At 43.3% G+C, this 14,472-nt stretch overlaps 1 protein-coding gene and 6 non-coding genes across 7 annotated transcripts; 1 reads left to right on the top strand and 6 right to left on the bottom strand.

Annotated features, from left to right (window-relative positions):
- Nucleotides 1–698: 698 nt before the first annotated feature.
- Nucleotides 699–817, bottom strand: LOC149215513 (5S ribosomal RNA). Its single transcript, XR_016251467.1, has one exon. It is a non-coding gene; the product is annotated as a 5S ribosomal RNA (ribosomal RNA).
- A 707-nt stretch (nt 818–1,524) lies between these two features.
- LOC149215512 (5S ribosomal RNA) lies at nt 1,525–1,643 on the bottom strand. The gene has a single exon (XR_016251466.1). It is a non-coding gene; the product is annotated as a 5S ribosomal RNA (ribosomal RNA).
- Nucleotides 1,644–2,361: 718 nt separating this feature from the next.
- LOC149215511 (5S ribosomal RNA) lies at nt 2,362–2,480 on the bottom strand. Its single transcript, XR_016251465.1, has one exon. It is a non-coding gene; the product is annotated as a 5S ribosomal RNA (ribosomal RNA).
- A 718-nt stretch (nt 2,481–3,198) lies between these two features.
- On the bottom strand, nt 3,199–3,317 carry LOC149215510 (5S ribosomal RNA). Its single transcript, XR_016251580.1, has one exon. It is a non-coding gene; the product is annotated as a 5S ribosomal RNA (ribosomal RNA).
- A 718-nt stretch (nt 3,318–4,035) lies between these two features.
- Nucleotides 4,036–4,154, bottom strand: LOC149215509 (5S ribosomal RNA). The gene has a single exon (XR_016251582.1). It is a non-coding gene; the product is annotated as a 5S ribosomal RNA (ribosomal RNA).
- Nucleotides 4,155–4,872: 718 nt separating this feature from the next.
- LOC149215508 (5S ribosomal RNA) lies at nt 4,873–4,991 on the bottom strand. The gene has a single exon (XR_016251308.1). It is a non-coding gene; the product is annotated as a 5S ribosomal RNA (ribosomal RNA).
- A 7,995-nt stretch (nt 4,992–12,986) lies between these two features.
- LOC149215507 (peroxiredoxin-2B-like) lies at nt 12,987–14,262 on the top strand. Its single transcript, XM_089391098.1, has one exon. The coding sequence runs from the start codon at nt 13,183–13,185 to the stop codon at nt 13,966–13,968; it is 786 nt and encodes a 261-aa protein (XP_089247224.1). The 5' UTR covers nt 12,987–13,182; the 3' UTR covers nt 13,969–14,262.
- Nucleotides 14,263–14,472: the final 210 nt, after the last annotated feature.

Raw genomic sequence — 14,472 nt, 5'->3', positions numbered from 1 at the left:
CCCTCTTCAAGGGAGGCCGCCGAGCCACGCGCAGCGCATGGGGCCCATCCGTGGCCCTCGATCCGAAGCGGCTCGGCGCAGGAGCTCGCCCTCTTCCCCGACTTGGCGGCGCCGCCCGCCCCGCGCGGAGCCAGCGAAGCAGGGGAAGAACGGAGGGGGTTAACAAAAAGAAGGACGAGAGAGAGCGGGACGAAAAAGGCGTAAGCTCCGCGGCCACCGACGACGCTGCGTGGAGCTCGCGCTGCCTTTCCGTGAACGACCCACGGGTTCCTCCGAAATTCGAGTTCCTACAAGAGTACATATGATTTAAACCTCCTACCCACTCTCCCCGTGTCATCTTCGCTGCGGTGATGCGAACGGTCCTAGATTCATCGCCCGCTGCCGCGATACGTCGCCTCCGTTGCGCTGTGATCCCGCTCGCGACTTCCGACCGGGACGATAAATCGGTGCCCCCTTCTCGAACTTCCCTTGGAGCAGTCTCGAGCGAGTCGCCGTTTCCCTCAGTTAGGCCCCCCTCCTTAATGCTCCGGCGATCTCTTCGTTCGCGAGATTCCGTTATAAATCGATATATAAGTGGCCCCACGCCGCAAAACAAGATAAACACGCAACACGCAATCCAATTTACCGTCGAGCACGCGCAGCCGCGGAGTTCCGCACTAGCGCCGATCGCTCCCGCCGAGCCGCGCAAAAAGGGGGGTAGGGTGCAACACTAGGACTTCCCGGGGGGTCACCCATCCCAGTACTACTCTAGCCCAAGCGCGCTTAACTGCGGAGTTCTGATGGGATCCGGTGCATTAACGCTGGTATGATCGCACCCGCAAAGATCTCGCCCCCTCCCCCTCTTCAAGGGAGACCGCCGAGCCACGGGGCCCATCCGTGGCCCTCGATCCGAAGCGGCGCGGCGCAGGAGCTCGCCCTCTTCCCCGACTTGGCGGCGCCTCCCGCCCCGCGGGGAGCCAGCGAACCAGGGGAAGAACGGAGGGGGTTAACAAAAAGAAGGACGAGAGAGAGCGGGACGAAAAAGGCGTAAGCTCCGCGGCCACCGACGACGCTGCGTGGAGCTCGCGCTGCCTTTCCGTGAACGACCCACGGGTTCCTCCGAAATTCGAGTTCCTACAAGAGTACATATGATTTAAACCTCCTACCCACTCTCCCCGTGTCATCTTCGCTGCGGTGATGCGAACGGTCCTAGATTCATCGCCCGCTGCCGCGATGCGTCGCCTCCGTTGCGCTGTGATCCCGCTCGCGACTTCCGACCGGGACGATAAATCGGTGCCCCCTTCTCGAACTTCCCTTGGAGCAGTCTCGAGCGAGTCGCCGTTTCCCTCAGTTAGGCCCCCCTCCTTAATGCTCCGGCGATCTCTTCGTTCGCGAGATTCCGTTATAAATCGATATATAAGTGGCCCCACGCCGCAAAACAAGATAAACACGCAGCACGCAATCCAATTTACCGTCGAGCACGCGCAGCCGCGGAGTTCCGCACTAGCGCCGATCGCTCCCGCCGAGCCGCGCAAAAAGGGGGGTAGGGTGCAACACTAGGACTTCCCGGGGGGTCACCCATCCCAGTACTACTCTAGCCCAAGCGCGCTTAACTGCGGAGTTCTGATGGGATCCGGTGCATTAACGCTGGTATGATCGCACCCGCAAAGATCTCGCCCCCTCCCCCTCTTCAAGGGAGGCCGCCGAGCCACGCGCAGCGCATGGGGCCCATCCGTGGCCCTCGATCCGAAGCGGCTCGGCGCAGGAGCTCGCCCTCTTCCCCGACTTGGCGGCGCCGCCCGCCCCGCGCGGAGCCAGCGAACCAGGGGAAGAACGGAGGGGGTTAACAAAAAGAAGGACGAGAGAGAGCGGGACGAAAAAGGCGTAAGCTCCGCGGCCACCGACGACGCTGCGTGGAGCTCGCGCTGCCTTTCCGTGAACGACCCACGGGTTCCTCCGAAATTCGAGTTCCTACAAGAGTACATATGATTTAAACCTCCTACCCACTCTCCCCGTGTCATCTTCGCTGCGGTGATGCGAACGGTCCTAGATTCATCGCCCGCTGCCGCGATGCGTCGCCTCCGTTGCGCTGTGATCCCGCTCGCGACTTCCGACCGGGACGATAAATCGGTGCCCCCTCCTCGAACTTCCCTTGGAGCAGTCTCGAGCGAGTCGCCGTTTCCCTCAGTTAGGCCCCCCTCCTTAATGCTCCGGCGATCTCTTCGTTCGCGAGATTCCGTTATAAATCGATATATAAGTGGCCCCACGCCACAAAACAAGATAAACACGCAGCACGCAATCCAATTTACCGTCGAGCACGCGCAGCCGCGGAGTTCCGCACTAGCGTCGATCGCTCCCGCCGAGCCGCGCAAAAAGGGGGGTAGGGTGCAACACTAGGACTTCCCGGGGGGTCACCCATCCCAGTACTACTCTAGCCCAAGCGCGCTTAACTGCGGAGTTCTGATGGGATCCGGTGCATTAACGCTGGTATGATCGCACCCGCAAAGATCTCGCCCCCTCCCCCTCTTCAAGGGAGGCCGCCGAGCCACGCGCAGCGCATGGGGCCCATCCGTGGCCCTCGATCCGAAGCGGCTCGGCGCAGGAGCTCGCCCTCTTCCCCGACTTGGCGGCGCCGCCCGCCCCGCGCGGAGCCAGCGAACCAGGGGAAGAACGGAGGGGGTTAACAAAAAGAAGGACAAGAGAGAGCGGGACGAAAAAGGCATAAGCTCCGCGGCCACCGACGACGCTGCGTGGAGCTCGCGCTGCCTTTCCATGAACGACCCACGGGTTCCTCCGAAATTCGAGTTCCTACAAGAGTACATATGATTTAAACCTCCTACCCACTCTCCCCGTGTCATCTTCGCTGCGGTGATGCGAACGGTCCTAGATTCATCGCCCGCTGCCGCGATCCGTCGCCTCTGTTGCGCTGTGATCCCGCTCGCGACTTCCGACCGGGACGATAAATCGGTGCCCCCTTCTCGAACTTCCCTTGGAGCAGTCTCGAGCGAGTCGCCGTTTCCCTCAGTTAGGCCCCCCTCCTTAATGCTCCGGCGATCTCTTCGTTCGCGAGATTCCGTTATAAATCGATATATAAGTGGCCCCACGCCGCAAAACAAGATAAACACGCAGCACACAATCCAATTTACCGTCGAGCACGCGCAGCCGCGGAGTTCCGCACTAGCGCCGATCGCTCCCGCCGAGCCGCGCAAAAAGGGGGGTAGGGTGCAACACTAGGACTTCCCGGGGGGTCACCCATCCCAGTACTACTCTAGCCCAAGCGCGCTTAACTGCGGAGTTCTGATGGGATCCGGTGCATTAACGCTAGTATGATCGCACCCGCAAAGATCTCGCCCCCTCCCCCTCTTCAAGGGAGGCCGCCGAGCCACGCGCAGCGCATGGGGCCCATCCGTGGCCCTCGATCCGAAGCGGCTCGGCGCAGGAGCTCGCCCTATTCCCCGACTTGGCGGCGCCGCCCGCCCCGCGCGGAGCCAGCGAACCAGGGGAAGAACGGAGGGGGTTAACAAAAAGAAGGACGAGAGAGCGCGGGACGAAAAAGGCGTAAGCTCCGCGGCCACCGACGACGCTGCGTGGAGCTCGCGCTGCCTTTCCGTGAACGACCCACGGGTTCCTCCGAAATTCGAGTTCCTACAAGAGTACATATGATTTAAACCTCCTACCCACTCTCCCCGTGTCATCCTCGCTGCGGTGATGCGAACGGTCCTAGATTCATCGCCCGCTGCCGCGATGCGTCGCCTCCGTTGCGCTGTGATCCCGCTCGCGACTTCCGACCGGGACGATAAATCGGTGCCCCCTTCTCGAACTTCCCTTGGAGCAGTCTCGAGCGAGTCGCCGTTTCCCTCAGTTATGCCCCCCTCCTTAATGCTCCGGCGATCTCTTCGTTCGCGAGATTCCGTTATAAATCGATATATAAGTGGCCCCACGCCGCAAAACAAGATAAACACGCAGCACGCAATCCAATTTACCGTCGAGCACGCGCAGCCGCGGAGTTCCGCACTAGCGCCGATCGCTCCCGCCGAGCCGCGCAAAAAGGGGGGTAGGGTGCAACACTAGGACTTCCCGGGGGGTCACCCATCCCAGTACTACTCTAGCCCAAGCGCGCTTAACTGCGGAGCTCTGATGGGATCCGGTGCATTAACGCTGGTATGATCGCACCCGCAAAGATCTCGCCCCCTCCCCCTCTTCAAGGGAGGCCGCCGAGCCACGCGCAGCGCATGGGGCCCATCCGTGGCCCTCGATCCGAAGCGGCTCGGCGCAGGAGCTCGCCCTCTTCCCCGACTTGGCGGCGCCGCCCGCCCCGCGCGGAGCCAGCGAACCAGGGGAAGAACGGAGGGGGTTAACAAAAAGAAGGACGAGAGAGAGCGGGACGAAAAAGGCGTAAGCTCCGCGGCCACCGACGACGCTGCGTGGAGCTCGCGCTGCCTTTCCGTGAACGACCCACGGGTTCCTCCGAAATTCGAGTTCCTACAAGAGTACATATGATTTAAACCTCCTACCCACTCTCCCCGTGTCATCTTCGCTGCGGTGATGCGAACGGTCCTAGATTCATCGCCCGCTGCCGCGATGCGTCGCCTCCGTTGCGCTGTGATCCCGCTCGCGACTTCCGACCGGGACGATAAATCGGTGCCCCCTTCTCGAACTTCCCTTGGAGCAGTCTCTAGCGAGTCGCCGTTTCCCTCAGTTAGGCCCCCCTCCTTAATGCTCCGGCGATCTCTTCGTTCGCGAGATTCCGTTATAAATCGATATATAAGTGGCCCCACGCCGCAAAACAAGATAAACACGCAGCACGCAATCCAATTTACCGTCGAGCACGCGCAGCCGCGGAGTTCCGCACTAGCGTCGATCGCTCCCGCCGAGCCGCGCAAAAAGGGGGGTAGGGTGCAACACTAGGACTTCCCGGGGGGTCACCCATCCCAGTACTACTCTAGCCCAAGCGTGCTTAACTGCGGAGTTCTGATGGGATCCGGTGCATTAACGCTGGTATGATCGCACCCGCAAAGATCTCGCCCCCTCCCCCTCTTCAAGGGAGGCCGCCGAGCCACGCGCAGCGCATGGGGCCCATCCGTGGCCCTCGATCCAAAATTTTCATATGCACCATTGTTTGGAGGACTTTGCATCGTGCTATCATGAACTCACACCATGACTTATTCAAGAAGAAGAGGCACATGTTGAGGGGAAAGCTTCATCACAGAGATCCTCTCTTAGACATAGAGGTTATCATTGAACTGGAAGATTGAGTACTTGACACTATACACACGAGAGACTACTTCAACAATATATGCAAATTGTTGATATTTATTAGTAGATGAGGTTTCTTTTAGGGCGTCTACTTTTGGATTGGCACAAGCATCGAGTAGATATTCTCCACTCCCTTAAGAATCTTAATTAGCATTTGAGGGACTTAGATCAAAGAATGGAGTGAATTGAACAACTTCTTGGAATTAGCCCCTCGACGGGGAGAACATCCAAAGACACTAAAGATCCCATACAAGTTGCAATATCTTATTTAGATCACGCTTCCTAATTATTTATATGTCTATCTTTCATGTTCCCTGTGTTGTAGATGGTTCTCTAAAAGTTGTTTAAGACTATTTCTTATTTTTGTTGTATTTATTGTTGTCTCTTCTAGTACTCAGTTGGCCCTATCCTCTCTACAAAGAGTAAATTTTTGGATTTGGATAGGTCTCCCTAGTGAGAGACTGACCTAAATGTTTCAATTTATCTTGTAAAATCCAATTTTTGAAGGCAATAACTTTTCACCCTACAAAAAAAATACTCATTTCATATAAATTATAGTCTTGTCTCAAGCATTTTTTATCTTATTTTTATGTTTATTTACTTTATTTAAAAGATGAGTCCCACCTCTATAAAAATGATTGTGGGAGTTTTTTCCCTCAAATGTTGTCTTTGATTAGTCCCAATGATCAACAACATTGTTGCACATCTCCATAAAGTTTTGGTCATGCTAAAAAAAAATTTAGCCATGTGACACGTTACATTGGAGAATTGTTTCTCCTTAATGACAAAGGGCTTCCTCTTTCTTCGTACTGCATTGGCAAAATATATTTGTACTCATTATGTATATTCCCAAAACAATAGATTTCCCCAACATATCACATGTCAACCTTTTATTTATGTTATACATGCTATCACATTTATGCATTGTTTTGCATTTCAACAATTATAAGGTTGACATATGTATTGTTGCATTGTCAAAGTTTTGTGTATCATGTCCATGAATTTTATGCATATATGATGTATCACATTGTTAAAAAAAATTGAGTTGATATCTCACTTCAACTAAAGTTTTGCTCATGCAACAATGTATTACATCCTTCAAGTTTTATGTTTCATTCACAAATTATTAAAATTTGCAATATGGTTTCATGCATCACATGTGCAAGCAATTTCATGGTTGCAACAATTTAGTCCTTGATCAAAGTTATTGTTTTGTGTGCTTATAAAATTTGTGGGTGCGATGCGTCACACCACAAATTTTTTTGGTGCAATATGTAAAACCACACAAACTTTTCCCTTCATGGCATGTCAATGAGTCCATGCCACATGTACCTAAGACTTTCACAACCTCAATCGTATCACAAAAAAATAATCTCATGCAATTCACTTTCTCACTAAGGTTTTCCTTGAAACCTTCCAGGTATTCTTTGCTAAATAATATTAAGGGTAAGCCATTTTAATGGGGCCTCTCTTGATCTATTCTAATTATACTGGGGTCTCGTACATTCAACTTAGCTGTAATTAACCAAAAAGAATAGTCTTTTCATGCTACAAGCCTTGTACTTTAAGAGAAGTGGCTATATTTTCCAAATAATCTCAAACATACAAACTTATAAACTATAAGTGTTGATTTTCATACTCATATGTACATGATTATGTATATCTTGAACTATGTTCCACGAATATTGGCCTGAAATAAAAGGGTCTAGAGACCTTGAATCTTTCATTCTTCTTCATAATCACATCTTTCATAAGCAAGAATCATGGAAGGGGTAAACTTGTGGTTTATGAAAAATCATCTTGTAATTAAGGTTATCCATGTCATCTACATATCTAATTCCTTTTTTCAAGGACTACGCGGTGATCAACATTTCATGGCTTAAATAGAGATTAATAAGAAAATTTCACCTGGCCATCATATAATAGAGTTTCCTTAGTACCTAAGAACTAGAACTATATTATTCCAACACATGAGCCTTACCAAAAATGAACAAAATGAAACATTCAAATTTTCCTAATCATAACACAATCACATAATTACCTACAATCTGCCCAAATGCAAATAACAACTCCACATGCACAATGTCATTCTTCAATCAATTTCAAGAATAACAATACACCTTAACTACAGCTAAAATAAATCCATTAGGCTATAAATACATTCTTTGAATAATGTATAATAATTGGAGCTTTGCGGCTTGGAATTCATAAGGATCAAGTTGTAGTGGGGTAAACCTTTCTAGATCTTAAGCATAACATCCCTATTTTCATGCTATAGTTACAACCATGCATGAATCCAACTTATGCCCAAAAGCTCATGACTCTATACAAAATCATGCTTCTAGTAGTAGCTGACATCATACAAGGCACACTATTTATAATTCAACTGTTTTGGGACCAATGCATAGGTTTTGCAAAATATATATTCTTGAGGGCAGTGATATTTTTTTTTAAGGATTAAAACATATAATAGGTAATTCAATCTATAACTATAAGCACATCAACTTTAACCAAAGACATGAAAAAATGTCTTTATCTAAGACAAAACCCATGAACAACATACAAAAAAAAAAAAAAAAAAAAATTTAACTTGAAGTTCTAAGGCAACGAGCCAAAAATTCATCACACCTGTGCATATACAGATTATTACACTTTCATGCAATATAATCCTTTCATGTATTTTACCACTCTTAACACCACCTCACATCAAATTTCATGTATAATACATATAACACATTCACTATATGTAAACCCTAATTAGGACAAGAGCACTTATCTAAATTTGGAAGCTTCCCAACAATTAATTGAGGGTGAGCACTTCTCCACCCAACCATGGGCTTAGTTGCACTAGTTATTTCTACCATCCCCTAGCCAAAGCATGATACTACAAGAGTAAACTCAAGTAACTCTCAATAAATTTGGTAAAAGGGTAAACTCTCTCCAAAGGAATTTTTTGTAGGGTAAATCCTCATATGCCTCTCGTGAACTCTTATGGCTTCTTCTACCAATTTAGCACAAAACAAGAGCGAGCTTCCCCTTCACTACTCAAGGGATCTCCTCCTTCAATGCTTCTAGTGCACCAAATAGGCTCTCGAAATCATTGCCCATAATTTTGAATGAGGCGGAGGCTTCCCATTCAAATTTCTAGCTCAAATTCATTGGTTTTTCTCCATTGTCCCACTTAATAACAACTTAGCTCACACCATTTTCTCTCTGTTCACTCTCTCCATGTGACAATCCTCCTTTTCACCCACTTGTGTGAATGCCTTTTAGAATGTGATTTTCACTTTCCCATACAGTCTTGGTCATCCATGAATTCCTAGGATGGTTATGCATAACCCATGCCTCTCATTTTATGCTGAGAGGACATTCTCAACTACCCTTAAACTCCAATAATTTTGGGGAGGAGAGTTCAATCAACACAACTTCCTTATTTAGCAGGAGGGAAAAAACGAGTGGGATATTTTCAAATTCAAATATCAAGACCGATTGTTTTAGCAAGTGTGGCTTAGACATATTTACAAGGTGAAACCCCAAATCTCCTCACCAACCCTTACTTGTGGTATTATGGTCCATGTAGGTGCTCGTGCCTCAATTAGTTGTCTTTGGACTTTTCATGAATTAAAGTAAAATGGAATACATATACATTTTTTTTTTAATGTTTATCTAGTTCAACCCAACCCGTTTATAAAATGTTAATGTTGAAACAAAGCAATGCTAAGCATAATTAATTGCAAATTGTAAAGGGATCAAAATGGGGACATTATGCTTTTGTGCACAACTATATAATGTGTTAATTATGGTGTCCACAAAGGCCCTTAAGGCTCGTGATTTTTAATAAACTTCTTATTATGATTTCTCTCTCTCCCCCCCCACCCCAAAAAAAACAAGAAAAGAACTTAATATTCTCACGAGGGAAACAATTCTCAACATTATGGGTGTGATCACATTGATTTTGATGTAATAATCCCATCAAACTTCATAGTTAAGTGTGCTTGGGTTAGAATAATATTAGGATGGGAAACCTCTTGGGAAATCCTCATGTTACACCCTTCTTTGAAACTTGATTTTGTAATAAGCTAAGTATGGTGTTTAGATTGGACTCAAAGGTGTTAACGTCGTGGGTGAAATCATATCAATGTTAATGCACTATATTCCATTAGAACTCCATAGTCAAGAGAATTTAACTAAAGTATCATATGGATGGGTGGGCTCTCATGAAGATCTAGTCTCACACATTCCTTTATCTCAACTCATGAGTTTTAATTGACTTCTTAGTGCAACAACCCTTGCCCACCCCACAAAACTTGGAAATTTTCCTTGTAGAGGAAAAGGTTGTGTCAACCTCATGAGTGTAGTTGTACTAGCATCAATGCACTAGACCATCACATTAGAACTATGTAGTTAAGTGTGTTTGCATTGAAGTAGCACCAAAGTAATTTTCTCCCAAGAAGCCTTTAGTGTTACACCCCACTTCGATGCACACTTTCATAACAAGCTAATATGGTATCTATAAGAGCTTGAAGGTTCATGATTTTTAGGTGTAGGGGTGATCATACTTTGTTATTACACCCGATCTTATTAAAACTCTGCAATCAACCACACTTAGACTACATTGTTATTGGGTTTGGTTACCTCTTAGGAAATCCTAATGTTGCACCAGACTTTTTGTGCATGCTTTTGTAATGAGATGAATGCGGTGTCAAAATGCAGCTATGAAGTTCATGACTTTTAATTAACCTCATCTTGCTTTGACTCCCACTACAGAAGCTTAATAATCTCCCTTAAAGAGGGGAAGGAGACATTAATTTTTTTGATGTGACAATAGAACTGTTAATGCAATGTTTCCCATCAAAACTTTGTAGTTAAGTGTGCTCTTGCTACAACTGTATTCAGATGGCTAACCTCTCTGGAGATGTTAGTGTTGAACCCTTAGTTTGTGCACTCTTTTGCAATAAGCTAGCTATGGCATTCACGTGGGGCTTGGAAGTTCATGATTTTTAATTGCCTCCCTGCTATAATTGCCAACCCTCCAAAATCTTGGTAATCAACCTTGAAAAGGGGAAGGAGTGTCTCTTTGAGCTAAAATAACATTAAGATGTATGACCTCCCAACAAGTTCTCGTGTTGCAACTTCTTCTTGTGTATGCTTTTGTAATTAGCGAACAATGATGTCCACATATGACCTAAAGATCAATGATTTATAAATCATTTATTTATTACTCTTATTACACCTAGAAACTCAACAATCTTTTATTAAGAAAAAGAAAGAAAAATGTGAACTTTATAACTACCATAATACCAATATTAATGAACCAAATCACATTACAACTCTATATCAAAATGCACCTAAATTAAAAAAAATACTACTATATTTTTTACATTTTTCTAAATCATTAATTTTCTTTTTAAAAAAATAATATCATTTCACCAAATCTTAAGTTTATTAAAAAGCCTTCTTAATCATACTAAAACTAATACATCCACATGAAAATCCTTTACCACTTCTTCTAGAAAAAAAAACAAGTGTAATATGTATGTAGCGTTGTTGCTTAATACATGCTTATTATGTAAAAAGTAACTGATAGTTACTTTAACTTTATTTAAATGTTTATAGAGTTAAAAAACCATATATATGTATGTAAAGTATGCTACATAGTAATCATATTTAAGATAATCTTACATATAATATCATAGTTATATTAAAATTGAATTATTGTTATTATTATTCTTATGTAAAAAGTTGTATTAAAAATAAAAAATATATAAATTTTGAAATGCAACATCAATCTTTTTCATATAGCATCTTTTATAACTTTTCTAGATTTGTTTTTGTACACTTCTATGATGCATTTTGATCTAGTTAAGCTCTATAAACTTTGTTGGTACCTAGAAAATCTGTGATTATTAAAGTTGACCAAATTTAATAAATATATACAAAATATAAACAGATATAAGGACACTATTATAACTTAAAATTTCTAATTGTTCTCGGAATGGTTTACCTTGTAATAGACTTAAAACAATTTTCCTACTAATTATACTTTAATATAAATATGAATAGATTAAAAATAAAAATAAAATTACATGACATTTAATGTAATTTAATTTTAAATTTATTTAAACCAAGTAAATGCACTTTACACACCATTGCTCTAAAAATAAACATTTTAGCGAGATAGATATATGTTTTAGATAAGAAAAACCAAACTTATTATTAAGAATGACCTATGATAGTTTAAAAACAACTTTAGCTGTAAGCTTTAAACTAATAATCAACCATGAATACATGGGACAAAAAAGACAAATGTTTTTGCATTTATTTACATAAAGGAATAAAATAGAAATTGTATCTATACGTCATGTCAACAAATCTTTTACCTACTAACTTTTATGAAATATAAAAGGGAATGAAGTTAAATATAACAAATGAATTAATTTAAATGAATATTGTAAATCTTTTACCTACTAACTTTTATGAAATATAAAAGGGAATGAAGTTAAATATAAAAAATAAATTAATTTAAATGAATATTGTAACTATGTATAAAAATTAAACACTGTCAAATTAAAAATAATATAAATTATATTTATTGTCTTGTATATTTTTATTAATAAAATTATATGGTAAAAATAAATATTAAAATAGATTTGATAGATGTACTATTTATTAAATGTTATGACACTTGGTTTGGTACTTCATACAATGACAATGGAGTCATCTACGGAGGTGGAGGAATTGCCCGAGAGGCCAAAAGTGGTCGGAATTTGGGCAAAAAAATTTCAAAAAATCTTGTAAAGGCAGTATTTGAATAATGTTTTTAATGGTAGAAATGGATTCAACAAAATCAAAAATTTTTAAGGCACCTAAAATTATGAAGTTTGATAACTTTTACTTGGATTTACAAAAATCTTTACCTGATTTTTTCAAAATATGACTGGAATTTCCATAACTTGCAAAAAAGCATAGTCACACCCGCAAGGATCACTTCCACTGGCTCCGCGGAGCCACAAAAAAAAAGGGAGAGTGTAACACTAAGATTTCCAGGAAAGTCACCCATCCCAGTGCTACTTTTTTTTTTTGGTGCTTATTACATAGATAAAAAACAATAAGAGAAATTATTTTATCCCATGTGTAGATCATTATGAGGAGGACTTTGGTTTGTTCGAATGCAAGAGAGCAATAAATCCCACAACCATGGTCGATGCATCATGCCTTTACAATCTATGATCTTAACTTGTACTAGTAACATTTTTCCTTGTTAAACGTCTACCTCAAAATAAACTAGGGTAGTACCAAATGTTTTCAACTATGGTTTATGGCATCCTCATTGCATAGTTGTCTAGAGAACCATCATCAACCAAAGGCATGTAATAGATACTATTCATATTTTGCATAAGCAACTTGTCCAAATAAATAAAAATTAACTATATTGTTTTTGATGGCTATTTATTAAATTTACTATCTACTTTTATTTTTAAATTTTATTTAATCCTAAATTATTTTCACTTCATCCGCCCGGCGAAATGGCCATTATGAGCCATTAGAACGCAATGAGACAAATTTAGGGCCATGATTGTGCGAAATTTCGGGAGGGAAAGTACGGTTGCCCAATGAGCGCCGAGTTGACCTTCGACAAGTTTCACCAACTTATAAAGAAAATTAATCCAAAACCAGCCAAGCATCAATTTTTTAATATGGACAAACGCGACTAACCAATGATGATATGAAGTTCCCATTACCGCATTTATTAAATTCCAAAATTTCTAAGTTTCCATCTACAACTCCCATGGTTACGCGCAGACAATAAAGTAGAATACCCCCTTTGTTTTATTTTTCCTTGAAACAGATCTACTACATTGGACATTGGTAGCTTGTCGTCTCTGCTTTTCAGCTTTTCTGTCCGCAGGGCTGTTAACCGAGTAGCAGACCTATTTCATTTCAGCAATGGCCACATCTGTTAACAACATGGCAGCAACTTTCTCTTCATGCAATATTTCAGCAAAGCATTCATCCTCATCAAAACCTACTTCCATTTCTCTGCCCATGACCACCACTTCCATGTCAAGTGGTGCACTATCATCTCCATCAGTGGCATGGAACCCACAAGCAACATTGCCTCGTTCTTTGAAGTCTGCATTTGTGGGTCTCTATGGAGGTCCAGGGCCAAAAGCCAAATCCTTAAACCCCACCTTAAATCCTAATAGAAGAAGAACTCCTAAACCTCACAGAAGCATCAAATCTGAAATTTCTGTGGGTGACAAGCTTCCAGAGGCTACATTTTCCTACATTGATAAAGAGGACAATCTCCTGACAATCACAGTCTCTGATTTAACCAGAGGAAAGAAGGTGGTCCTCGTAGCTGTTCCTGGTGCCTTTACTCCCACTTGCTCGCAGAAGCACCTCCCTGGATTTGTACAGAGGGCAGATGAACTAAAGAGCAAAGGAATCGACACCATTGCATGTATTTCTGTCAATGATGCATTTGTAATGAAGGCTTGGGGGGAGAACCTCGATGTGGATGATAAGGTGCTCCTGCTTGCTGATGGAAATGGGTATTTCACCAAGGCAATGGGCGTGGCTTTAGATTTGAGTGATAAACCTGCTGGGCTTGGTGTTCGATCGAAGCGCTATGCCCTAGTTGCAGAAGATGGGATTGTCAAAATTTTGAAGTTGGAGGAGGGTGGTGCATTCACTGTCAGTGGAGCTGAAGAGATTTTGGAGTCACTGTAAGGATTTTATTACATGTCATATGTCGTATGCCTATATATCAAGCATATCTATTTTTGTCTCTTTCTGGATTGCGATAGAGGAAGTAGGATGAGTAAGACCACTTTTTTGGGGGGTTTGATTATAACTTGACACTGGCTTCTAAGCATGCCTGTATAGAAAGTACATATTTAACATTTTGGCATCGATTAAACCTATGTCTAGATAAATTATTTCAATGTAAAGAGCTTCCTTTATACTATTACAAACATGGTGCAAATTTATATAATTTGTATCATGTGGTTTTTCTTGCATGAATGGTTTTACTCTTTATTAAAGGTTGTGCTGTATATTCTTCTGTAATGTTTCTGGCTGATATCAATGGGAAAATCTTTTCTGAGTTGCATTGCTTTTTGTGCTTTTATATGATCATATGGGGCTGGTATTGTAATTTGTGACATCCATTATTGCCTGTGTTCCACGATCATTTCACTTGGAGCCCTGGTTGATGGCTTAATACTCTGTCGA

This window comes from Pinus tabuliformis, chromosome 1_1 (assembly GCF_031772625.1).
Source record: "Pinus tabuliformis cultivar Carrire ecotype Pingquan chromosome 1_1, CPIR1, whole genome shotgun sequence".
NCBI lineage: Eukaryota > Viridiplantae > Streptophyta > Pinopsida > Pinales > Pinaceae > Pinus > Pinus tabuliformis.
Note: the sequence above shows the minus strand (reverse complement) of the source record. Positions and strands in the feature narration are given on the sequence as shown.

What these genes read in the sequence shown, in the direction of transcription:
- LOC149215507 (XM_089391098.1), top strand. Translation starts at nt 13,183, where the DNA reads ATGGCCACATCTGTTAACAACATGGCAGCAACTTTCTCTTCATGCAAT.